The sequence below is a fragment of the Pipistrellus hanaki genome (genome assembly GCF_964339955.1).
Source record: "Pipistrellus hanaki genome assembly, chromosome: 5".
In the NCBI taxonomy this organism is placed as follows: domain Eukaryota; kingdom Metazoa; phylum Chordata; class Mammalia; order Chiroptera; family Vespertilionidae; genus Pipistrellus; species Pipistrellus hanaki.
The window spans coordinates 19,820,764-19,846,697 of record NC_140507.1 but is presented as its reverse complement, the minus strand read 5'-3'; the positions used below and the strand labels follow the sequence as shown (position 1 = coordinate 19,846,697).

The 25,934-nt window shown below is 48.8% G+C and overlaps 1 protein-coding gene across 5 annotated transcripts in view; it reads left to right on the top strand.

Moving 5' to 3' along the window:
* The window catches only part of ABLIM3 (actin binding LIM protein family member 3), a 102,318-nt gene extending 77,786 nt beyond the window's left edge, over nt 1-24,532 (top strand). The window contains exons 9-23 of one of the 5 annotated variants that reach the window (XM_084884220.1): nt 1,150-1,221; nt 4,999-5,154; nt 6,698-6,727; nt 7,271-7,400; nt 8,095-8,193; nt 9,502-9,549; nt 11,591-11,725; nt 13,120-13,184; nt 14,859-15,006; nt 16,082-16,111; nt 16,768-16,826; nt 18,553-18,613; nt 19,294-19,301; nt 19,840-19,920; nt 22,387-24,532. In XM_084884220.1, the coding sequence (XP_084740346.1) occupies nt 1,150-1,221; nt 4,999-5,154; nt 6,698-6,727; nt 7,271-7,400; nt 8,095-8,193; nt 9,502-9,549; nt 11,591-11,725; nt 13,120-13,184; nt 14,859-15,006; nt 16,082-16,111; nt 16,768-16,826; nt 18,553-18,613; nt 19,294-19,301; nt 19,840-19,920; nt 22,387-22,500 (1,236 nt within the window). In that variant the 3' untranslated portion in view covers nt 22,501-24,532. Of the gene's footprint in view, nt 1-1,149; nt 1,222-4,998; nt 5,155-6,697; nt 6,728-7,270; nt 7,401-8,094; nt 8,194-9,501; nt 9,550-11,590; nt 11,726-13,119; nt 13,185-14,858; nt 15,007-16,081; nt 16,112-16,767; nt 16,827-18,552; nt 18,614-19,293; nt 19,921-22,386 lie in introns of all 5 variants that reach the window. The other 4 variants (XR_014795030.1, XR_014795028.1, XR_014795029.1 and 1 more) reach the window with 4 other exon arrangements.
* The last annotated feature ends 1,402 nt before the right edge of the window (nt 24,533-25,934 follow it).

Sequence of the window (25,934 nt, the reverse complement as noted above, 5' to 3'; positions counted from 1 at the left end):
TCTTTACACCAACTCACTACTTTTTACTTAACGAAACTTATTTTAAAATAAAATGTTATAGCACCATGTGGAAAACCAGTATTACTTGCTATAAATAAAAGGTAACCATAAAATAAATTAGATGAAAATGAAATAATTCTTAAGAATGCAATTCTCAAGAATAATTCTTAGAAATTCTAGCTGGATCATGTTGTCTGCACTCTGTTAAAAAGGCAGAGGAGGGAGTTTTGGGGAATTAGCAATTGTCAAGACAATTGTTGAAATGTATTAGTACAAAATTAAGACTTGCTCCTTGATCTGAGAGGACTGAAATAGAACTTCCCATTTTACTCTCTCACTCTAGGATTCTGTATTACCAAATGTTCCACATAAATTCATCTCCACTAGACCCACACTAGTTCACAAAACACTGCTATACAGCCCCACTCAGAATGCTTTAAGTTATAGGATGAGAGATCTGAAAGGGAATTTAGCAATCCCTAAGACCAACCCCTTCATTTTATAGATCAGAAATTCAAGATTCCTAAAATCACATAGTTCCTTAGTGGTCCTTAATGCTCAATCTGTTTACTTTTTAACCACACCATGCTGCCACTCTCTGATGCACTGAGACTGACACAGTGTTGTCCTGCTAAGGAAGCCGTTAGTCCATCACTGCCACTGTTTAGAGAAAGATTTTTTAAGTTTATCATTTAGGTCGATGTCAATTTGCAATGGATATACTATAAACACACTAGGTATATTAAACTTCAATTACATGAAGTTTAACCTACTTTTATATTTTGTATAAGCAAACTACATTTGGAATAGTGCTAACCAATTTTATTCATTTAAAGTAAATACATTATTGGCTGGGATTACCTCAAATAAAAAGTTTTAAGAGTAACTTCCTATGTAAAAGGCCAATTACAAATATGTAAAAACAAATCCATATTTAGTCCAACAGCCTGAAGTCCCATACATTTCTGATTTCATTCACACTCAGACATTGATTTAAAAGGCAGTAAAGAGTAAGAACAGAATAGCCAGAGAGTGCTTTTAATAGTATTGCTAATGTTCCACGAAGAGCTGGGTTCTTATGCCCTGTCTCCCCCTTCCCACCAAGTTGGGGTGAGTGTCTCACCCCTTCTGTCTTTGTATCTCCCACAGCACAGGCGAACGTCTGAAACTTCCATCTCACCCCCTGGATCCAGCATTGGGTCACCCAACCGAGTCATCTGCGTATGTATCGCTTCTCAGCATAGAGAGGACTTTCTTGTCCCTGAGCCTGTAATCTAAAGAGGTTCTTAGGATAGAGACAGCTGTCAGGTTTTCATCCGGCTGTGCCAACATGTGCTAGGCGCTGTGCTGGGTCCTGAGGATACAGTGGGGACAGGGAGGGCATAGCCACTGTCCTTGGGGGAGCACACAGCTTAGTAATTTATAAGGATAATATCGAGATCAGGAGGAGCATGAGAAAGAAAGTGAAACAACAGCAAGAGCCCTGGACAAGCTCTGAAACAGTGCAATGCCCATCCTTCCCATTACTTAACTGAGACAAGGGCAAGAGAAAAATTGGGGATTAGAGTCCTATTCAGAGTGGGTATTGAATGGAATGTCAATGTGGAGACAGTGTGTGAGGTAAAGAGGCAGAAAGGAGGAAGAAGCCATATGAATGTGGAAACATGGCCGTAAAGGATTTGCAAACACATAAAAGAACTTCCTAATCGTGTGAGAAGTCCAGGGATGGAGTAAACCTTGTGCATGTGTCTGAGCTCCCACCCCTAGAGGCATTCAAATACGGATAATCATCATTGCCAGGGATGTGGCAAAAGGGGCATACTGAGTGTCTATTCCACTACATATTGTCCTCTGCACTGGGGAGATGTTGGTGCCTCACCAACCTGATCCATAATGTTGAGCACATGATTCCATGGATAATCAGCGCAGTTCTGATAGGTGTTAGGAAGAAAAAGTACAGGGTGCTCTGATGCTGCTGCAGATTTACCTGATGGTCTAGGGCTAATTGGGAGTAGAATCCTAGGAAGAAACCTTTAAGCTCAAACCTGAGAGAGAAAGAGAAGTAAGATAAAGGAGGTGAGGGAAGCATAGCCTGAGAGGACCACAATGAATAGGCTATTTCAGCCTTCCTCAAGTCAAAGGAGCCAAGAATACCAGAAATGGGGGCTGGAGGTAATGTCTAGAGCATTATAAGAAGTTCTAGAGACAGTGCTAAACCCACCAGCTCCAGTGGGCCCTGCCCATCATGCCTGATCATTATTTTACTCCAAATCCACATCCAGTTTCCTCCTTGATTGCTGGATTATGCCTATTGATGAGACTGTTTCCTTTCCTTTCTTCCTCTGTTTAAATTTTTAAAAGATGTAAGTGTAGCCATTGACTGCAACTTCAATATAGGTCAATACTGCCATGCGGCTCCCACAAAAGACAAGTGACTTTGATCACTGAAGACTCCTGTCAGAACAAGGAATGGACCAGACCATGGCAGGATTAATGAGCTTAGTTTCGGGGCCTGTACCGTGAGAAGGTTATTGACCAAAGTGAGTCTGTCTCCAAAAGAGAGTTACCAAGGTGTACGAACTCAGGATATAGAGATGCACTGTAAAGCCCTTAATCCCTGGCTGGTCTCTGTGCTGCTGAGGAGCCTTACTAACCTTTGTGAAATAAGCTAGGCCCTGATGGTGTTCCCCCTGGAGGCAACTCCAAGAGTTGCCCCTGTGAGACGCAGCTCGAATATAGATGAACAACAGCAACTGGGGACACCTGCCACTGTGCCCTCCAGCTGGGGCCCTATACATTGAGATCAGTTACCCCCACATCCTCACATAGGCATGTGTGTTCCCTTCTGTATCTTCCTACTCTCCCCTTAATGATGCCCACTTTCAGCTACTCAGGGGAATGACTGCACACGTGTTGTGAGTCATGTTTTAAGTCAGACTGTTCCAAATATGGCTTCCAAAGTCAGGAACGATTCCACCCAACCACATTTGGGACAAGCAGTAACAGGCAGAAGGAAAGAGTATTCGTTTAGTTTTCATAAATACTGAGGTTTGGTATTAAAATAAAATTATTAGTGTACCTGGAGAGGATAGGTTCTTTCAAACTTTGCCCCACCCCCCACTGACTGCTAGAGTCAACTCCAGGTGACTTGACTTGGATCAGCTCTTCATGGTCTCTTCCTTCCTTCCTGGCTAATTATATTAGGATGCCTCTGTCCAATCACTATAAACTCATTTATAACCTGGAACAAAGCAGCTATAGGAAGAAACATAAATTTAGTTGTCTCAGAGGTTTGGAATAAAATGCTGAGATGAATATTGATGGGTTGAAACAAGTTTGTAAGATGCCAAGAGTTCTCAAGGTCAAGATCTAATATCCCAGGATGAAAGGCAGCAGTTACTTCAGCAAGTGGACTTTCCAAATGAGGTCTCCTTTACCCACCTACCCCCAAATTGGTACAGATGTGGATGTGTGACCCTGGCAGGGTCTGGCAGAAGTGAGATGGCATACCTCAAAGGGTTTAAGTGAGACAGGTTTTGTGAAGGGAGCATTTGCAGAGGTGTGGGCAGGGTTAGGGGACTCACTTGGTGAAGCATCCCAAGACTATCACAACGGAAAGTTGTCACCCGCCTCAGCCTAAAGGGAAAGGATAAGAGCTGGAGCTGTGGAAGAGCAGTCCCAGGCAGGAGCCATGCCCAACCACAGCCAGGCAAGACAGGTACCACAGGGACAAGTACACAGCCTCTTCACTCTCCTTCCAGGTGCCTCCCCCCACCTTTGGGCAACCCAACTGAAAGACAGGGGGCCTGTGATAGAGTCCATGGGACCTTGGAGCCTAGGTCAGGACAAGGAGAGTGGACAGTGGGTCTAGGAGAAAAAGGGAATGAATAGCACAGTGCCCAAAGAGCACTTGGATGGGACAGGATGGAAGAGTGGAAGGGCCATGAGAAGTGTTTGAAATACCAATGCTTTTAAGGTCTTTATAAAAGCTGTTCTCTCTATACTAGTCCTGGAACTAAGACTTAACTGGCCCCCAAAGCACTGGGAGACGTTATGAGGATAATACAGTCTCCTTGGTGCCCTATCTAGTGACTCTCTTAATTTACCTCACTTAGCACCTCGAGAGCACAGTAGTTATGGGGGGACAGATCCTGTTAATCAGAGCATAAAATGAGTCACAGGAGGATGCAGACATGGAAAGAACATGGCTTCAGAAACCATGAGACATGAGCTGTCCCCTGCAAGGGAAAGCTCTCTCCTTATCCATGCATTTCTAGAAAACTGAACTCAGGCAAAGTCAGGTAGTAGAGGCTCAGTTCAACGATGTGAGGAGCAGCTTTCTGATGCAGCCCTTTGACAGCTGTAAGCCAGTGAACGCCCCACCCTAGGGAAGGAGGAGAGGCCACTGGAGAGGGCAGGCTCTCAGGTTAAGCTGGCGGGCTTTGAATTCTGGTTTTTCTGCTTTTTAGCTATGTGACCTTGGGCAAGTCAATTAATTTCCCTGTGCCTGTTTCCTTATTTAAAGGTGTGGGTAATATTAGTACCTACTATTAGATATGAGTTATGGAGTTAATCCATATGAGAGACTTAGAACAGAGTCTGCCTCATAAGAAATGCTCACCAAACGTCAGCTAGTAATTTCTACCATGATTATTTCTGTCTTTGCCAACTTCATCATCCTCAAGAACGCTGTGAGTGGTGTTTCTTCACTCTATGGGGTCAGAAGGCAGTCAACACCCTGACACTTCACAGAGTTGTCTTGACATGTGGAGGAGATAAGTCCTGTAAAGCACAGGGCCTCGCACATCATATGTGCACAATCAGTGTTGGCCCCATTGGGATGGCTGGCCTCAAAGACTGTCTTATTCTCACATTCTGCAAGTTTTCCAATCTAAAGTTTTGTTTCTAGTGGAAACTGGAGAAGCTTGTCCTCCCTGTGCCTCTCTCCTTTCCCTCTTATCTTTCTGCTTCTTTCCTGTCCATTTCCTTCTTCCCCAGGCTAAAGTGGATAATGAGATCCTTAATTACAAAGACCTGGCAGCTCTCCCCAAGGTTAAGTCCATCTACGAGGTACAACGCCCCGACCTCATTTCCTACGAGCCTCATTCCAGATACACGTCTGATGAGATGCTGGAGAGATGTGGCTATGGAGAGGTATGGCATCTTGCCCCTCTCTCTGGGGCTGCTGGAGGAGAGGAGGGTCCGTGGGGTCCCCGATCCCCTCCATCACAGACACTTTGCTCTCCACAGTGTTGACCCAAAGACTCTTTTAAACTGGAATTTATAATTAGCATTTTAAAATCAGGTTATTTCATCCAAAAATCTGACTTACTTGAAAAATTACAGCTGATGACACTTCACCAGTATTTCCACCATTTAGAGATGGGGAGCAGTTCTCCTGGGTCCCCATCACTTCCTGAAAACCCTAACATTGAAGCTGAGAACCTGTAACTACTTATCACCTGAAATACTGTTTTTCTTACAGTGGAGAAATTTTATACACAGCCCACAGCTCTTATCCCCTGCCAGGATTAATGGCCATTTGGGTTTATAATCCTTAGTAGGTTCTCTGGTTTTTGCACTTGACCTTAAACACCTGAACTCAAAGCAAGAGATGAACTCTTATAAATACTCAGCATCGGATGGCTTTTGAAATAAATGGTTCCTGGACAAGAGAAAGTGTTCTTTGGAAAAGGCAGGGTGGCCGCTACCCGGGAGGTCCTGGCCATCGATATCCCGGGAGATTTCTAACTCCATCCCAGACCCCTGAGCTGAGAGAATGTGGAGCAAAAGGACCCCTGACGGGGGCTGGGGGAACCACAGACTGAGATTCTTGTCCCTGTTCCACCACTGTCCCCTTCCTCTCTAGAGGGACTAGCTTCCATTTTGGTTTGAGATTCTGGTGCTGAGACTCTCTGTGTTCTAGCCCCTGAAATGGACCAGGAAAAGGGGACCAAGTGTTTGGTAAAAGCTGCTTTTCCTAAGGGCAGAGATGGCCCACTAGGGCCCATAAACCACACTCACCCTGAAATTTGTTTTGTTTCGCTCACAAAATATCTTTTAAAAATGCAAATTAGTTTTCAACATTTAAACATTGGAGATTTCACCTTAGAATTTGCCTTTCTCACTTGTCTTGGAAACTTAAGAAGCTGTGTTAACATTGGACAGACATCCCAACCTGGCCCTGATGCTCTAGAGCTGAGCAGACCTCCATGGAGGGGCCGTTCCATCTCCAGCTCCCACAACACCCACTGGCCAACTCCCATGTTGATGGCACCAGCCTGGCCCTTGCTTGGCCCTGCCTTTGGCCTCCGTACCCAGGCATTGTCCTCATGAACCACAGAGGTTGTGAACAGGTAAAGGGACAAGGAAGGGTCATGAATTGACTCTGAGCTTGCAGTGGAGATGCCTGGGTCCAGGTGAAGACCCTGCCGCCACCGCCTCCCTGAGAGGTCCTGAGCCTTCCCATTCTCTCTCTGGGCCTTGGCTTTCCCATTTGAAAAAGGAGGGCATAACCTCAAGGTTTTCTACCACCTGTCAGCACTGCTATCCTGGAACTCGAAGTGAGGGTTATCCGGACAGAAAGGCCGAGGGCAGCGGAGGCCCTCTCTTTGCTGAACCATTTAACTGCTCTCTGTCCCTCTCTCTCACCCCCTTCTCTCCTTCCATGACTGCCTGCAAACTCTTCGCTTCTAAGTCGCTGGGAACATTATCTCCCTACTCCCAGGTAATTAATCTGGTTTGGGGAGACCTTTTATATAATTGTGTCCCTTGATGCTGACCAAACAGGCCCCTGATAGATGTGAGGTCCTCCACTCCTCTATAGCCAGTTAGATATGAGGTCCTCCCGGAATTCCCAAGGGGCCTGAGCCCTTGACCCAACCAGGGCAGTGATAGGGAGATAGGAGCATGACCTGGAGGAAGGGGTGGTGGCATAAAGGGTAGAAATGATTGGGGGCAAACTTGATATACCCTTTCTACCCAGAGAAGACCTTCCCAATACTGTGATCCTTGGCCAGGATTCCAGGGACCTGACCCTCAGTTCCATTCAAGGGCCTGTGAGTGATAGGGGAAGGCCCTGGAAATTCTCTGCACCCTTCCTTGGGTTGTGCATGTAACCTACGGAGGAGTCTCTATTCAGAAGGGCAGCACCATGCATCAGCCCCTAGAATCCCAGATTCTCTGTCACTCCCCCACCTGCCTACCAGACCCCTGGGCCATAGGCCTGCCTAGTTGCTGACCGTGCTCACAGCCTCATTTCCACCCCCAGGACATCTACGAGAACCTGGACCTCCGGCAGAGACGGGCCTCCAGCCCAGGATACATCGATTCCCCCACCTACAGCCGGCAGGGCATGTCCCCTACCTTCTCCCGCTCACCTCACCACTACTACCGCTCTGGTAAGGACGGGGAAAGCCCCCAAAGGGACAGGAAGAGCCAGGGAGACAACACGGTGGTTTGATGTTCCCAGCTGTGGAGATAGAACAGGGCTGTCCTGAGATCTCTGTTTTACAGCATGGCCTCTGTAGGCCTGTGGCCACCCAGGTGACCAGCTGGGCCCACTGAGTCCCTTGGCAGGGGAGAGGAAGAGCAGCTGTGGGGAATGGGTGGTGAGCTGCTAGGAGAGGGGAGTGGCAGGCAGCCCAAAGACCCTAGCTGGAAGAAGACACTTAGTCCTCAGCTTTAAGCCTGCCTGGTCCAGAGGATACAACCAAAGGACCAGAAATGGGGCTGTGGCCTGACCTTCACCCACAGCCCAGCCCTACCCAGGCCAGTCAGGTCATCAACAGCCAGTCCTGAGATTAACAGTGAAGCCAGCAAAGCGATTAAGGGAGGGGGAAGAAGGGTAGGAGGGTGGGATAAAAATGCCTTCCTGAGCTTAGTTGAGTGGATTCTTCCAACCCACAAAACCTGACTTTAGGGTGAAGCAAGAAAGCAGGGTCAGGCCTGTTCCTGCAGACACAGTGCATGAGCGCACAGCTGCCTTCCCACTGTTCCTGCTCCCCACACTTCACTGCTGCCTTGACTGCCACTGCGTTAATGCCTGTTTTCTCTGCCTCTGTTCTCTCTGGGGGACCTGCCTGCGTGCTCCAGGGCCCGAGAGTGGCCGGAGCTCTCCATACCATAGCCAGTTAGATGTGAGGTCCTCCACTCCAACCTCTTACCAGGCTCCCAAGCACTTTCACATCCCAGGTAGGCTGCCAGCCCGGAACTCCCAGCATGGACGGATGCATGCTTCATGGGGTTGCCAGACACCCTGCACCGGCACCAAGGAGAAGCCATTTCCTGGGGACGCTCCCTAACCATCACCGGAACTAACCCACTCTCTAGCCCTGATACACCCACAGTCTTACCCTCTCGTGACAAAATCAACCTTGGTCAGGACTGCCAGGAAGTAGCCCAGAGAAGTGCCTCGAATGTTGAGAGGCCGTGATGGGACACAGCAGTAATCGGGCTGAAAGTCAGGGGCTTTTGCATCAAAACTGGGGATTAAATATTGATCCTGCCGCTTATATATAAGCTGTTGACCTCAGGCCAGTTACTTAGTTTCTCTGAGCCTCTGTTACTCCTTCTGTACAGACAGGCACTATTCTGGACCCTGAGGCTGCAACTTCAACTAGCCCAGATCCTGCCTTTATGGTGTTTATGCTCTATGTGAGGAGAGAGATCATAAATGAGTAAACAAATAAGTAAAAGGATAATTTTGGGTGACAGTAGGTGCTGTAAACATAATAAAACAGAGTGACTGGGGTGCAGGAGGCTGGGTTAGATGAGGTGGTCAGGAAGGGCTTCTTGGAAGTGGTGACAACATTGAAGCCAAAAGATGAGAAGGAATCATCCTTATGAAGATCCCAGGGGAAAGCATCCTGGCAGAGCAAGTACAAAGGCCAGTGTGGCCAGAGGTTGCGAGCCTCAGAGATAGTGATAGGTGAGCTTGTAGATGTGATCTGGACAAGATCTCACCCTGAGTTACAGCCTAGACTATTCTCCCAACTCCGAGCACAGGTTCTCACTCCTCACTCACTTTTCCCGGGAGCTTGTCCTGCTGTTTCACCTACTCCTTTCCCATCCTGTCTGTTTGAGGAAGTGGGAGGAGATGACGCTGAACCATGGCTGCAGCATTCAGGGCACTTTCTCATGGAATTAGGCGTGGCTGCTGGGTGGAGGCAGTGGGGCCCAACCTGCATGGGGCCTGCTGAGCACGTGCCCACCCTTTGCCTGCATGTCCATCACTCAAGCCCCAAGTTGCTTCATCTGCACCATTTGAATCCCTCCATTCCTCTCCCCTCACCTTTCCTGGAACCTGGTGGTATAAGGTTGGAAGCTCAGCTTTGGAAGAAGTCCACCTGGGAAAAGATGGTGGACCCTTGGGAAAATTTACGGACCATTTCTCTCTTCTGAGATCAACTGACCAACTGTTTTCTCCTTTTTTCCTCCCTCTCCCTCTCCTTTTCCTCTCTCCCTCACCTCCCTACTGTCCCTTCTGGGTCTGTCTGGCAGCTGGAGAAAGTAACATCTACCGGAAACCCCCGATCTACAAACGGCATGGTATGGTCTGAGGCAGAGTGAGCATGGCCAGGCAAGGGATGTGGGGCATTAACACATGTGCCAATGGTGTTGCTCAGGTCACTAGGAGGGACATCTGCAAGGCTGCACCTCGGGCCTTACTGACTCCAGGGGACACTGGAGAAGAGTGTGCTGACATTTTAAAGAGCAAGGAAGGCCTCATATCCCCCACACCCTTTGCCGCCATCTCCCCAATTCCCCTTCCCTACTGTCTAGTGTCCTAAATTCCATGGTCAGAGTAACCCTTGTCGCGTACCTCTGGGAGGGGCGCTCCCGGGGCACTGACTCTCAGTCATTCGTCACTGAGACTGGTAGTTCCTACAGGAGCACTTACTGAGCCTCAGTGCAGGGGGCACCTCTCTTAGCCGAGGATGCAGAGGCACAGCTGCCGCCCTGTCACCCTCAAGTGCCTACAGGTCTAGGTGGATAACAGAGTTGGTGGAGCATGGAGCCAGCAGAAGCAGCCCTGAGCCAGGTTCTGATCTCACTGAGCTAGTGGAAGGGGCAGTACAAGTATAAATTGTGGCTCTGGGTACTTACAGCCTGATGATTTCCAGGGGTCTTCAAACTACAGCCCGCGAGCCACATGCGGCCCGCAGAGGAGTCTGATCCGGCCCGCCAGGTTTTTTGGGCAGTGAGCGCAGCCGAGGTGTTACAGTAGGAATTAGTAGTTCATATAGTCCAGCCCTCCAGCTCTCTGAGGGACCGTGATCTGGCCCCCACTTTAAAAAGTTTGAGGACCCCTGATTTAGACAAACATCCTGGGTTTTGGAAGGGGCTGGGCTGGGGCCGAGGGGAGTCTGTGAACATGTGCACGTCTGTGTGGCTGCAGAGGCCATACCATGTGCCCCTAGTGGCCACAGGAAGTCACCAACCCTGACAAAATTAGTTTGACTTTACATCTGGAAAAGGCCCCCAGATCTCAAAGCCCTCAGGACTGCAGGATTTTGCAGATGGCTCTGGAAGGCAGCACCAAAGCAGGGAGTGTGGGGTGGAGGTGGCTGAGTGGATAAGAGGGTGGATGAAAGGGCTGAAGGAGAGGGGCCGGGGACTGACTGAACCACATCGAAGAGAACTGAGAAGCTTTGGGAGCAAGTGCTGCTGGGGGAGGGGGCACAGCCTGGAGCTGGCTGAGGGCCATCCCAGGACCCTCTGCTGCCCTGGCTGCCAGGCGTGTAGACTTTGTCCCTATAGCTTCTCTCCTGAGGAACTGTCCTAAAGCCGGCCTTCTCTCTGCCCTAGCCAGGCTCTTGCCAGTCTTTGAGATATGCTAAAGTCACTGCCCAGAAGATTTTGTGGCTGCGATAGGTTTGATGGTCACTCCATGCTGTGGAATTCATGTGGCAGCTGGAAGCTGGATGGCATCTGAGCCAAAAGACTAATTCTGATTCTCACAGATGAGAAACTGAGGCAGAGAGGGGAAGGACTTTCCCAGTGTTACAACTGAGTTAAGTGGCAGAGCTGGGTGAAGAGCCCAGCATTGCTGACTCCCTCCCTGTCCAGTGCTCCTTCCTTTGGGTCATATAGTCTCCCCAAAAAGGACGTGGCATCTCAGGGTGAGCAGGTTGACCTGACTCAACATGCAGCAGGGCCTGCTTGCCAATTCCCACCCTAAATGTGGCTCAAATCCACAACAAGGCCAACTGCTAGAAGGTAAGGAAGGTAAGGGCAAGGGCTCACCTGGGACATGTCCAATCTCACCTGGTAGAGCCACGGCCTTAGTGTTCACTCAGGAGCACACCTAGGAGTCGTGGAATGTGGTAGAAGGAGCCCCGAGCGAGGTGTGACCCTGTTCTGGTCTAACCTGCTGTGTGATTCCGAGCAAACACCTTCCCCTCTCTGGTGTTCAGAATCCCAACTGTCAAATGCAGGCCTTGGCCTCAGTGCTTTTCCAGCTCCAGTGCTCCATAGTGTGGCCTTACTCCCCTGGGCTGGAGCTTGGCTGAGACATGGGAAACAGTGTACAGGACACTGGTCTAGAATACTCTGCCTCCCTAAAGCTCTCTCTTTGGGTCCTTTGCAGGTGATTTGTCAACAGCAACCAAGAGCAAAACAAGTGAAGACATCAGCCAGGCCTCCAAGTACAGTCCAGCCTACTCTCCAGACCCCTACTATGCTTCAGAGTCTGAGTACTGGACCTACCATGGCTCCCCCAAAGGTAGTGTGCCCCACAGGGAGCCAAGGCCAGAGCCCTGTCACCTACACCAGGGACACGGGGCCAGGACAGTCACCTTCTCCTTCACATGACCATTCACTTACTCATTCAGCAAACATGTATTGAGGACCAGCCATGGGCCCTAGGGAAATACTGAGGAGCAAACCAGACCATGTCCTTGGCCTTGTGGACCTAACTAGAGCAGGAGATGATATACCAGGGGTGAGATACAGGAGGTAAGAGAGCTGATGACAAAGCGTCTCAGATGCAGAGACTGCTGCTGCAGGAAGGGTGAGGAAGAAGCTTTGTAGAAGAACATCTGCAAAGCCCAAAATGGAAAGGCAGTTGTGGGGGAAGAAACAGCCATCAGCTTAACCGAGCAGGGAGGGAGAGGTGATGAGGAGCCAGATCCCACTGGCTTCTGGGTTTTTGTCTTTATCCTAAACAGTAGGAAGCCAGTAAGGGTGACATGATCAGATCTATATTTGTGAAAGACCACTTTGGCTGCAGGGTGGATAACAGTTTGGAGAATGGATGGAAAAGAGTCTTAGTGGTCCTTCAGGTGCGACCCCAACCTATCTGGCATCCCAAGTGTTTCCTTCAAGTATGGGAAGGAATTTTCATCACGTGCCATTTTGCTTCAATACACACGTTGGCTAACTGAATGTCCATTCTAAGCAAACCTTCTGAGGAGCTGAGAGGACCCTTCCGCATCCTCAAAGAAGCTCCATTTAGAAAGGAGCTAAGACACCAGCACAACTATGACCCAAAGTGGACATGACAAGCGTCCATAAGAGAGAAGTGTTCAGAGGCTGCACAGCCAACAGGTGTTGGAGAGAGGGAGGATCTTAGATGAAACTGCTTCAATCACAGAAATACAGACAAAAAACCTGACTCCAAATGGCTTTGGCCAAATCAGGGATTTCCTGGATCAAATGACTGAAAGTTTCTTGGCACGGCTGGATCTAGAGGTGAATGAACATCATCGGGGCTTATCTTGGCCCCCCAGTTGGGTGACTCCATTCTCAGGCTGACTCTGCCCTCTTCATAGCAGCGGGAGCTCCGGCAAGTCCAGGCTTACCTCCTACCCTGGGCAGAAAAAGGGCTTCCCACCAAACTAAGTCCCAACACAGCGGCTTACTAGCTCTGTTTGGGCAGTCAGCTTCACGCCCACCTCAGAGCCCAAGAATGAAAAGGGATGCTGGGCATCCCTGTACAGGAGGCCATGGTGGAGTGGCAGCTCACCAAGTGCACTTGGACAGGGTCACTTGGCTTGAAAGTGGTGGCACATAAGGGAAACACCCACCTGTCTAGGCTTTACTGCCCCTGTGCCCGCTCCCCAGAGCAGGCTGAGTGGGCAGTGCACGCAGAAGCTGATCCTTGCTGTCTTTTGGCAGTGCCCCGAGCCAGGAGGTTCTCATCCGGAGGAGAGGAGGAGGATTTTGACCGCAGCATGCACAAGGTGAGGTGGCCACCCCGCTGATGAGATGCTTAGACGGTATGTTACTGAGGACGTTTTCACTTGCGAGTGACAGAAACCAAATTCAAAGTCATTTGTTGATGGAAAAAAGAAATAGCATAACTGAAAAGTCAAATGGCAGGATTTGCTTCAAGTATAACTAGATGCAGCCAAAACCAGTTTGGCTCAGTGGATAGAGCGTCAGCCTGTGGACTGAAAGGTCACAGATTTGATTTCGGTCAAGGGCATGTACCTTGGTTGTGGGGACATCCCCAGTAGGGAGTGTGCAGGAGGAAGCTGATGTATTTTCTCTCTCATCGATGTTTCTAACTCTCTATCCCTCTCCCTTCCTCTCTGTAAATTTAAAAAAAAAAAATGTGTAACTAGATGCAGCTGCTCAAAAAACTGTCATGGAGAAGTCATCTCCCTCTGCTATGGTGCTGCTGCCTCTGCATTAGCCTCATGCTCAGGCAGGTTCTTCTCATGTAGTGGCATGTGAGTGCCAGAAACTCCCATGCTTTGCCAGTGGTAATGGAAAGTGGTGCCACTACTACCGACACTTGTGGTTCCTCAAAAAGTTAAGTGTAGAACCACCATGTGACCCAGAAATTTCACCTCTAGATATATACCCAGAAGGACTGAAAACTGGTACTCAAATATATGTACACACATGCTCAGAACAGCACTATTCACAGTGGCCAAAGGTGGAAGTAACCCAGATGTCCATCAGCTCACAAATGGATTTTTAAAATGTGGCATATCCATACAATGGAATGTTATTCAGCCATAAAAAAGGAATGAAGTACTGTTACATGCCAAAATGTGGATAAACCTCAAAAACATTACACTTAGTGAAAGAAGCCAGACACAAAAGCCCACATATTATACGATCTCACTTACATGAAATATCCAGAATAGGTAAATCCATAAAGACAGAACATAGATTGGTGATTATCAGGGACTGGACTGGGAGAAGAGGGTAATATGGAGTGACTACCTAATGGGTACGGGGTCCTTTTAAGGGTGATAAAAATGTTTGAAACTAGATAGAGGTTGTGGTTGTATTAAATGCCACTAAATTGTTCATTTTAAAATGGTTATGTTTATATTATGTGAATTTCACCCAGACCACGGAACCACCTGTGAAGGAGAGGCTGCAAGGAGGGAGGGACATTAGGAAGGCAAAAATAACAGGTTCACTATAGAGAGTCCAGGCACTCAGCTGCTCCCAAACCTGTTCCATCTCAGGGCTCTTTGCTTCCTTCTAACTCAGTGGTTCTCAACCTTTTTAATGCCATGACCCTTTAATACAGTTCCTCATGTTATGGTGACCCCCAATCATAAAATCATTTTTGTTGCTACTTCATAACTGTAATTTTGCTACTGTTATGAATCGTAATGTAAATATCTGTGTTTTCCGGTAGTCTTGGGCTCTACAGCAGCAGTTCTCAACCTGTGGGCCCTGACCCCTTCCACGGGGGTCACCTAAGACCATTGGAAAACACAGATATTTACATTATGATTCATAACAGTAGCAAAATTACAGTTATGAAGTAGCAATGAAAATAATTTTATGGTTGGGGGTCACCACAACATGAGGAACTGTATTAAAGGGTTGCGGCACTAAAAAGGTAGAGAACCAAGTCTAACTTCATCTTGCTTTTCCCCCACCCCCAGCTCCAAAGCGGAATTGGCAGGCTGATTCTGAAAGAGGAGATGAAGGCCCGGTCCAGCTCCTATGCAGATCCCTGGACCCCGCCCAGGAGCTCCACCAGCAGCAGGGAGGCCCTGCACACCGCTGGCTATGACATGTCCCTCAATGGCTGTAAGCACTGTTCTGGAGTCCTGCCTGCCAGGGGCTTTCTCCTCTCCACTGCTATGCTCTCACCTGGTTCTAGAATACAGACTTGGCAAGGGGCTCTGCAGGGCACTGAGTGAGACCATGTGCTGCAGCGAGCAGTCACTCTGCTTCTTGAGGCATCTGAAGCAGTGACTTCCAATCAGGTTCAATGTAAACAAAAACATCTTCAAGTCATCTGAATGGCTCAAAGATATAAGGGGCCCCTCTTGAGGTAGTGAGCCTCCTGTCACTGGAGGTACACAAAGCAGAGAATGGAATCAAGCAGTTTGCCCTAAGAGTCACTGTAATCCCATCCCTGTTCCCAGACACACACACGCTCTGTCTGCCTTCTCTCTTTCTTAGCCCTGTGGGAGTCAATCCTGCCAGGAAATCCTATCTCAAGTCAATACTTGATGGGTAATAACCTTGTCAAGATTAATCATCTTGACATCATATCAATACTTGATGGATACAACTCAATACTAGATGAGTAGTAACCTAATCAGAGATAATCACCTTGACTTTAGATGAGATTAAAGGAGATGGTGGTGGTAATGATGATAAAACCAGTTGCATTCAGTGTTTTGCATGTGTCAGGCACTGTGCTAATTCCTTTCTATATTATGTCATATATTCTTTGCAATCACCCTGTAAAGGAGATGCTCCCTCCCCATTTAACAGATGAGAAAATTGAAGCATGATTAAGTAACTTGAAGAAGTTAGTATCTACTAATGGCAGAACCAGGATAGTTCCCTGTTTGACCACTGAGAGGCACTAATTTTACCCTCTGCTTCTGGGCTCTGTGCAATACACTGCCAATGCTGTTCAAAATTCAACACATTCAGTGGCATCTGTGCAGCAAATAAAACACAGCAGCTGCTATGCCCCAGGTGCTGGTCTAGGAGCTGGGAGCGGAGGTAGGATGCGGTACAATTGGAAACTGACCAGTGGGAAAGGAGGTAGTGAAAGAGACCCCTTCTCCCCCCCAGCTCCTGTGTGTCTGTCCACCATGTCTGTCTGCCCCTATGAACACTGACCTGTGGCTTTTCTCTCTTGCAGCCCCTCGGTCCCACTACCTGGCTGACAGTGGTATGTTCTGCCCGCCCTACCTTCAGCCCCATGGTGTCCTGTGAGGGCCAGAGCTGAGTCAGCTGCAGGTCCCCCATAGCTGTGATGAGCATATAACATGGATGTCCCAGCACAGTCCTTCTCTCCAATAGTCTACCCCAGTGATCGGCAAACTCATTAGTCAACAGAGCAGCAAACCGCTGGTCTATCTCATTGTGCTTGTCAAGCTGGTGGGCCTCAATTTTTGGTTTTAGAACAAGAGTTGACGTGCCCAGTAGCTCCCAGAGGGAAAGAAGGAGTATGCACCTCTTCCACCCATCTGAGAGCTTACCTGTCCGGGTTCCAAGCTCTCACCTCCAATTTCAGGGCCTTGTCCAGAGCCACCCTGTGGCCAGGATAGGAGTCCATCATAAGAAGCTAGATGTGTGCAGGACAAGGCCAGAAGACTGTGTGAATGGGTGCTTTGGGTGGGCCTAGAATTCTGTCAGACTGAGGCACCCTAAGATTAGTCAGCTGCAGGCCTGGAGAGCAGTCGGAAGAGCTGTTGGCCTCCGCTATGGCCCCTTCAGCCCCAGGGTTGGGGAGTAACATTGGCCATCTGCAGCCAGATGAGCTCCGGGAGAGGGGTCCCCACCTTGGCCCCCTAGCAATTGTTTTGCTTCTTTTTTTTTTTTCAGATCCCCTCATCTCCAAGTCCGCCTCCCTGCCTGCCTACAGAAGAAACGGGCTGCACAGGGTAAGAAGGCTATGCCGGGACATTGCCTCTGCGATGTTGGTGATTCCAGCATTAGCTCCTTGTTGTGGTGTTTATGGTGATCACTTAGGGGTGGAACCTGGATAAAGGCCTTGGGGCTAGAGGTGGGTCACCTGAAGGAACGCAAAGGCAATGCCTGCTCTCCTCCCTGTGAGCCATATGTGAAAAGGAGCCCCCCGGGAGAGGCTGCCCAAGGCCTGGCACTGTGCTAAGCACTTTACAAGCACTAACTTCTTTAACCTGCGAGACAGTTACTATGGAGGCACAGAGGGGCGGGGGTGACCTGCTCAGGCTCTCAGACCTAGTAAGCGCAGAGCCAGAACTCAAGCCCACAGCCCACACCTGACTGCCTGCTCCACTTGCCTGGCATGGCTTGGAGCCCTCTGAGTTCTTTGAATGCCTGCAACATAAAACCTTCCCAGAAACGGAGAGTTGGTTTAAGGACCTAAAGAGAATTTTTTAAAAAAATATGCCTTGTTAGCAAGAGGAGAAGCTGTGTGCCTGGACAGATGATAGGGGAAGCAGAGACATTGAGATAGATGTTTATTAACTGAACACCTACTAAGTGCCAGGCACTGTCTAGGTGCTGGAGGTGCCGCAGTGAATAAAGTGGCTGCTCCCAGGGAGCTTGAGTTCTAGTTGGGAAGACAGACAACCAGCAAGTAAAAGTGGGATCTGCAGTCAGGTGGTCCTAATTGCTAAGATGGAGCTCAAAGCATGGGGGCAAGGAGAGAAGGCAGTCAGAGAGGGGTGGATAAGCCAGGCCTGAGGGCACAAAGGTTCTTGCTGCTTGAAGACCAGCAAGACCCATCCAGATGGAGGGACACACAATGTCCCAAGGCCCAGGACAGGGAGGACACAGGGCTGGCATGGAGTGAACATGAAGCCCAACCCAGGGGATGAAGCCCGATGGGTGTCAGTAGGGCCCTGCATGCTGGTAAGGACTTCGGAAGGTTTCCAGTAACTGTACTGTGTGACCTGACTCCCTGCTGTATGGACTGGAGACTGCAGAAGGACAGAAGTGGAGGCTGTACACCTGTTAGACTGCTTGAGGGTCGAGCATAAGAAAGGGATCCGAGCTCCACTGGAGCATGGCGGCTGGTGTTAATCAAGCTTCCTGCTGAAGGATACACAGGTCCTGTCCTCTGTGTGCTCAGAGCCTGGACATTTGCTCACACAACAGTTATTTATTTAAAGTATTTCATGTACATCAGGCACCACTCCAGGTGCCTGGAATACATCAGTGGCCAAGCAAGACAAAAATCCCTGCCCTCTGAGCTTCCATTCTTGTAGGGACAAACAGAAAGCAAGTAGTAAATAGTAAACAAGTCAAACTATATGGAATGTAGAAGTAGTAAGTGCTATGGGGAAAAGGGGGGTGGGGAATGTTGAGCATCACGGATAAGGGAGATCACGGACTTGGGGAGAGGGCAACAGCATTTTTAAATAGGGTTGCCAGGGGAGATCTCATGAAAGAAAGCATGAGACGTCATTCACCAATAAATGAGTATTTCCTGAGAGCTTATTATGTGCTGGGCCTGGGCTCTAGAGATATGGCAGTGAGTTAAATTACCCCGACTGGAGGCTGAGGCTTCTGTGAGAGCCCCATGTCCCACACGCCCTGGTCCATTTTCTGGAGAGAGGTGAGTACTTCGGGGAGGCAAGGTGAGCTTGCCTCAGGCCGGCCCTGGCTCTGTCTCCCCTGCAGACACCCAGTGCGGACCTCTTCCACTACGACAGCATGAATGCCGTCAACTGGGGCATGCGAGGTGAGTCACGGGGACTCGGGATGCACTGCTCGTAGCTGTGACATGACCCTATGACTGCTACAGACTCGGGCCCCAAGCTGGGCTCTATCCAAACCCCAAGTTCCCACTCCCTTTCACTTCCCAGTCCCTCCCTTTCCCACTCCTCACCCCTCTTCCTCTCCAATCCCTGGCCTTGGGTAACCTCCAGGCCATCTGTCACATCTGGGTTCCCGGAGCCATCCCAGAGCACTGCTGTCCCGGCTCAGCTGAGCTCGAGTTGCTGCCAGCATGGGATGCAGGGAAACACTCCGGGCCAAATGCACACTGTTCCCAGCAAAACTTCCATTGCTGTGGGCAGTCTGCCAGGGGCTCTCCCGCCAGCCTCACCAGCTCCTCAAGCAGGCTCAGGCAGGAGGGCAGCTCATATAAAAAGTCGGAGGGCCCCAGAGACGATGGAGGGAGGGTCTTTCCCTGTGCTTCAGACTTGTCTTATTTCTCTTCTAAATCTCTCAAAAGTAAATTTTCCCCTAAAACCGTATCTCTGGATCAGCCCAACCCCTATCTCCTGCCATCCATGGTACTCCCACCGGCCTTGATTTGGGGTGGATTCAGCAAGGACAAGGTCTCTAAGACAGAGGCCAGTATAATATGCACAGCAAAGACCAATGTGTTTCCATTTTGTGTGTCTTTTCTCTCTACAGAGTACAAGGTAAAGGAGATGCACAGATCCGGGAGGTCTCTGAGACACTAGAACCTGCCACACTGGGGACCAACAGGAGAATGACAGTGCTATCTATGCAGAAAATGGGGGCATCGATAAATAACCCCAAGGGTCCCCTTAAGACCAGCATTTCCAGTTTCTTGGCCTACTTTTCCTAAGTCCTTCCCCACAACTCTTGCCTCCTGAAATCAGACCATTCCCCATAGACTTTCAGAGACTGTCTGGAAGCTTCCAAATCACCAAATATCACCATCTACATTCAGGAGGCCTTGTGCTCACATTGCTGTCAAATGCCATCACGCTTATCCCTAGCAGATCAGGGGACTCCGGACCCTTGCCTTTTGGGAAAGGGTGGCTTGAGGCTGCCAGGCAACCCCAGGGAAGGCAGATCCAGCCCTCTCTCCAGACTTTAACTTCTGGCTCTTTCTGGGTAGAGGAGGGAGCCCAGACACAAAATGTGGCTCAAGGGACAAGCCCACCGCCCTCACCCAATCTGCAAAACCCTACCCCCATCCTTTCTCCTTAGATCTACCCTTATGAACTGCTGCTGGTGACCACAAGAGGAAGAAACCGACTGCCCAAGGACGTGGACCGGACACGTTTAGAGGTAAGTGTAGAAAACTGAGCAGGAGCCTTTGGGTTCAAAGGAATTCTACCAGTTGCCTCAGCCAACTCAGGAGGGCCCAGGGAAATGAATGGCTTCAAGGTCACACAGCTTATTGAAAAGTAGAGGCTCTGTGCTGCCTCCTCAATTCACGTAGCATCTGTGCGACGCAGGCACAGTGTGTCCCACCTGCAGTTGAAGAGTCTGCAGATGAACGAAGAAACTAGATTTGGTCCCTGCTCTCAGAGCCTGGTAGATAAGAAGACAGTCAGCCCTGGTTTTATGCAGGATTATAGAGAAAACCAGTGTTGTGACAGAGGGGACAGGGAGGCAGCACTGCAGAAGTAAAAGCCTAAGGAGGCCTCAAGTCGGACTCCCCAGGTTCCAACCCTGATCCTGCCATCCCTAAGTGGGCAGGGGGCCAAGCGACAACATCTATAAACCTTAGTTCTCTCCTTTGTAAGGCAGGGTGATTGTCATACTTCCCTCCAGCTGCCAAGTGACACAATGTAACAATACACAAAGCTTCTGGAGTTGAGTCAGGCAGTGTTCTGCAGAGCAAGCACTTCGCCAGTGTGGGATTGCTCTTACTCAGAGACCATTAAGGCTCGGCTGGAAGACCAGGCTTCCAGTAAGAGATAGGACTTGGCTTGACTTTGAAAGTGGGCAGGTTTGGATGGGTAGAGAGAGGGAAGAGAACATCATGCAACAGAAATAGCATAGATAAAGGCACAGATGTGATCTGAGCATGGCATTGGGCTTTCAAGCCATCTAGTACATTTGGCTTGGAGTTCCAGTCCCTGGTCACTTCTGATGCAAGAGCACCCTCTGTCCTTTCCACCCCAGGGTCTTTTCTTGTCTCTCCCTGGACTGCCCCTCCCATCCCACTAGCCTTCTCACTCCTCAAAGGTGCATTCTAGTGATGCCTGTGCCCTAAATCTTCCCAAGCTTCCCCTTACAATGTGACCTCTTCCTCCAGGCTCCCCCAGCCCTGTGTCTAGCATATAGATCCATTTCCTCTGCCTGCCAAGATCCTGTGTCATCTACCACATGGTGTAGACTGAAAGGAGAAGCATACCAATCACCTTGACCTGACAGTGAGGAATTCATCCAGAGTGGAGAGAGGGTTGGGGCAGTTGGAGGGGAATGCCAGTGAGTCCTTCCAGCCCTAGCTTGTTGGGGTAGCAGCGAAGAAGCAGGTGATTCAGCCAAGGGCCTCCTTTCACTGTCTGGCAGTGATATCTTCCAGTGCTGAAGGGGACAGCTCCCAGGGCAGTTCTGTGAGCACCAGCATTAAGGGATGGAAATGTTCATCCTGAAAACCAATTGCTCTGCTACATCCTCCAGGACACCCAGAAGCTCAGACCAGGCAAGCACAGCCTCCCCTGAGCACCAGAACCACCCAGGGAGCTTTTTAAAAATACCAATATAGGGCTCCACCAGTTAAATTGCCGTCTGGGGAAAGGACTCCGGCTTCAGTGTTCAGAGACTCATGGGCATGTCTAACGTGTTGCCTGAGCTGAGACCACTGGGCTAAAACACTGCCCTAGCCCCCTGTACCAGTTCAGGAAATGGACTGAGCTAAGTCAATTAACTACTGTAATTGCTACCAACAGGTCATCTTGGTGATTCCAGTAAGTTTTCAGGCAGGATATATGCCATATATTTCTAACATACAATTTAAATTTTTATTTTGAAAAATTTCAGAACTCAAAAAGTTGCAAGAATAGCAAAATCAACATCCATCTACCCTTCATTTAAATGCTCCAATCATTGATATTTTGCCACATTTTAAGTGCCACATATTTCTAAAGCTAAAAGCTTTGGGCAATGTATTAAGTTTCAAGACTGTTTGTAAGGGAAGGAGAGTATAGGTGGGTGGAGGTCCTGCCATGGAACACAAAGCAGTGTTTTATTTTACAGTGTATTGTTTTCATATGAGAAAGAGATGAAAAGACATTTCAGTGGGTGGATGAATGTGAACAATAGTGTTTTTCACCGAGTAGCCTGAGGATCAGCCATCTAGATTATTTGTAAAAAATATCAATAAGAGGAAATACACCCTAATATCTTGGCTATGCCCCTATCTTCCCCAAAAGGACAGAGGAGTAGCATTAATCCATACACACTCCTAAACACAGAACAGATGCGTGTAGCAGGGATGTAGAAAGGTGAGATTAACCTGGGTGCATCCAGAGGCACGTAGGTGAAGCATGAATCCCACCTGAATCCTGAGTGGGGGCAGCCTCTTCAATCAGACCAGTCCCCAAGGTCTCTCTGACGAAACATTCACTCACACATTTATCCATTCAACACATATTCATCACACACTTCTGTGAGTCAGACAACCCACCGGGCACAGTGCACCCAAAGGAAACATACAGTGACCGCTCCTGCCTCTACCAGCCCCCAGCCTACACCTCACATCCTCAAGTTGTTTCCTTTCTTTCCCCTCCCACTTCCTTTTAGCGCCACCTGTCCCAGGAAGAGTTCTACCAAGTCTTCGGCATGACCATCTCTGAGTTTGACCGGCTGGCCCTCTGGAAGAGGAATGAACTGAAGAAGCAAGCCCGGCTGTTCTAAACAGAGGCTCTATAAATATATATGCACTTATATAAAGATATATGTAAAGTCTCTATACTGGAGCTCAGTATAATCCTCTTGTGTAATGGGACACGCTGCCTGCCAGGAGACTTGCTTTTCTGTGCTGTCAGGCAATCCCATGTCATCAAAATATTTTTATGCTCCTTACTTTCTCTTTTCTAAATGTAATGGGGTTAGGGAAGGAATTTGAGGGGACACCCATCCTTTTACTAGGGATCCTTTTTATACTGAAACATCTGTCCTAACTTGAGTCCCCCAAGATCCAACCCTCCTTCCTAGAGGAGGTGCCCGAGGTCTCTTCTCTCTGCTTCTTAGCTCTTTTCTCCAGTCATGAGTGTGGACACTGACCATGCTGTTTCACATCTTATTGGCCCCAGAGGGGCCTTCCCATGGGTGCTCAGTGACTTTGGCCATGTTCCAAAGTCACTGGGCATCTTTGAGAGCCCTTGCAGAATTTTCTCATCACCCACAATTAGGAGTTCGGTGCTCTCTGGGGGTGATGCAGTTAGAAGTGTGGGCCTCAGGACTGCTCTACACAGCAGTAAACAGAGGTGGCCAGGGACTTGGCCTCTCCTCGGTTCTTCAATCCTCCTCCTTCTGTATCTGATCCTAACCTCTCCCTGGTTCAAATCTACAACTTTTGGTAAAGAAAAAGGCGTTTCCTTTTCTTCCACCACTTCCACCTGGCCCCTCTGCCTGGCCCCTACCATGAGAACCAGAGAGAGGGATTGGAAGCTGGGAGCAGGAGTGTGAGACAGAGAAGGGCACCTGTTAGAACTGGAGCTGAAGGACCTCTTGGGGCCTCTTTCCACCACGCCCCCTCACTGTTCCCAGCACCTCCTGACCCCTTCCCCCTTTGGAGGAGAGGCCCATTATTGCAGCCTGTATTCTTCAGCCTTACTACAATCTATGTGCCTGACAACTCAACACACCACAGGGCTACGGTTCCCACCATAGCTCTAACTGACCAACGAAACAGACAACCTCTATCACCCCTCTCAAGGTAATCAAGGCCATGTTCCCAAGAAAGGTTCCTGGTCTGTGCCTACTGGTCCCAGGGCTGGCAGGGCAACCCAGCCAGGACCTGAATCCCACTACAAAATGGGCCAAGTATCATAGGGGAAACTTTCTGAAGAATGGCTGCTCATGAGATTCCAGAATGAAGCACTGGCCCACATCATTCAGATCATCCTGGATTTCCCCGGTGGCTGCTTTTCCTGCCTCCTTGCCTTCTGGAACTGGGTGAATGCTTACTTAGCCCTCTCTTCTCCCCTTTCCAGACCTTCTACTCTGAGTTGGTGATGTCTGGTGGGGCCTGCTCCTTCCTGGAGATGCCTTGAGTCAGGCAATTTTGAGGTCTTGGGAGGAAGGAACAATGCATGGCAATGACAATTAGGACTCTCAAGAGGCTGGTGATGTGACATGGCTACTGTAGAACTGACTTCAATTCAACATACCCTCACTGAGCACCTGCTGATGCTGAGCACTTGCTGTATACTGAGCACTGAACGGGGGAGGGCAGTGGGATGCTGGGACGATCAGCATGGGCCTGGTCTGGGGGACGTGCCTACTAACAAGTAAGGGACTCAAATGTGATGGGTGTAAGGCAGAAAGTGATGGGAGATGGCATGAGGAAGTGTTTGTGACATTACTGAAAATGCAGATGGCAGTGGGTGCAGACAAAGGAGAGCGTTCTAGAGGAGACTGCATTTGAGCAAAGTTCGGGAAGCATCTTTGTAAACTGGGAGGAGACTGTAACTTGAAAGGGTGAAAGGATGAAGGGACTGGAAGGGAGGTCTATTATGCTCTCATTTAAAACATCAACCCTCTTGGTTACTTCTCTTTATGGCCAATATCTTTCAACTGTCCTGACCCCTTAGAAATGTCCCCAGCCAGACACAATCATTGAAACTGCCTCATCGTCACTGGTTGAGAACTTGGCATGATTTGAAGGGCTTTTGTTATTGTTGTTGGATATTTTTGTTTCCCATAAAGGCACATGATTTCAACCCAGACCTGTGTCCTTCTGTTGTTCGTAGTGGGAGTGGAAACAAGTGACATGGGAAGAGACTGAACCACACACGTTGTTTTCAAAATAAGAGTCCAGAGAGCAGATCTCCCTTGGCCTTAGTTTCTCCTTCTGTAAAATAAGAAAACTTGATGAGGTAAGCATCATCCAGGTTGGGTCCTGCAGAACAAGGGTCCCGCAAGATGGTAGAGGATGTTCCAAGGACAAATAAGATTCTATGATCAAAAAATTATAATAGTAATAGTTCCTCATTAAGTAGCAACAATAGGCCAAGGTTCTATGCCGAGGAATTTACACCTACCATCTCATTTAAGCCTCTGTCACAACCCAAGAGGTGGCCATTATTCTTATCTCTGTCTCACAGATGAGGAAATAGTTTTGAAGAAGGCACATAATTACCCTGGTAGAGTCAGGGACCAATTCCAAGCTGCTCGACTGGAGAGACCGGCTTATCTATCAACTCTTATCAGTCAGGATGTGTTCAGCTCCAAGAAAAGAGTGCCTTCTTAGAAATGGCTAGAACAATGAGAACACACATTGTCTTGCACAACCGGAAGTCCTAGGTGCAGGGCTAGTCAATTAAGCAACTCAGTGATTCCATCAGAAGCCCGGGTGTTTCTGCATCTCTTCACCATCAGCACACTGGCTTGTGTCCTCAGGTGTGACCCCACATGTTTACGAAAGGCTGCTGTGACTCCAGGCATCATGTCCTCACACAACCACATCAAAAAGCAGGAAAGAAACTTCCCTTCGTGTGTGTCTCTTTTAATCAAAAAGACCTTCCCAGAAATCCTCAGGAGACTGCTCCACAGGTCCCACTAGCCAAAACTAGGGAATAGACCCATGACCTTGCTGCAAAGAAGGCTCAGAAACTGAGCATTTGGCATTTTCAGGCTCTATACTGAGAGGCAGGCATCATGTAGACAAAGGAGAGAAGCAGCACAAGGACTAGCCTCAGGATAATTGAATCACAGTGTCTCAGTCACAGCCCCTGCCCACCCCTGCTTAGACACTCACAATGCTCATTGGCAAAAGTCTGCAAAGTACTATAGTAACTTTGTTTAATCCAATAATTCACAAACTACTTTGACAAAACTCTGATTCAGAGATGTTAGACTTCCTGTATTTCATCTAACCTAAGACACACACATTTTTTCATGTTTTGACATCTCTGAAGATGAGATGTGACCAAAAGAGGCTCCTTTCCTGACCCCTCATTCTGTGATTCTTCTAAGTACCATCCCCTCCACATCCCTCCGGACAGGTGGCTCAAATGTGCAAAAAGATAGTCTGGAATGTTTCTTTGTTCCCTGCCTACACATGCACCCACCCAACATTCACTCATTGAGCGCATGCTGCCAGGCAGGGGCTCTGAGCAACCAGC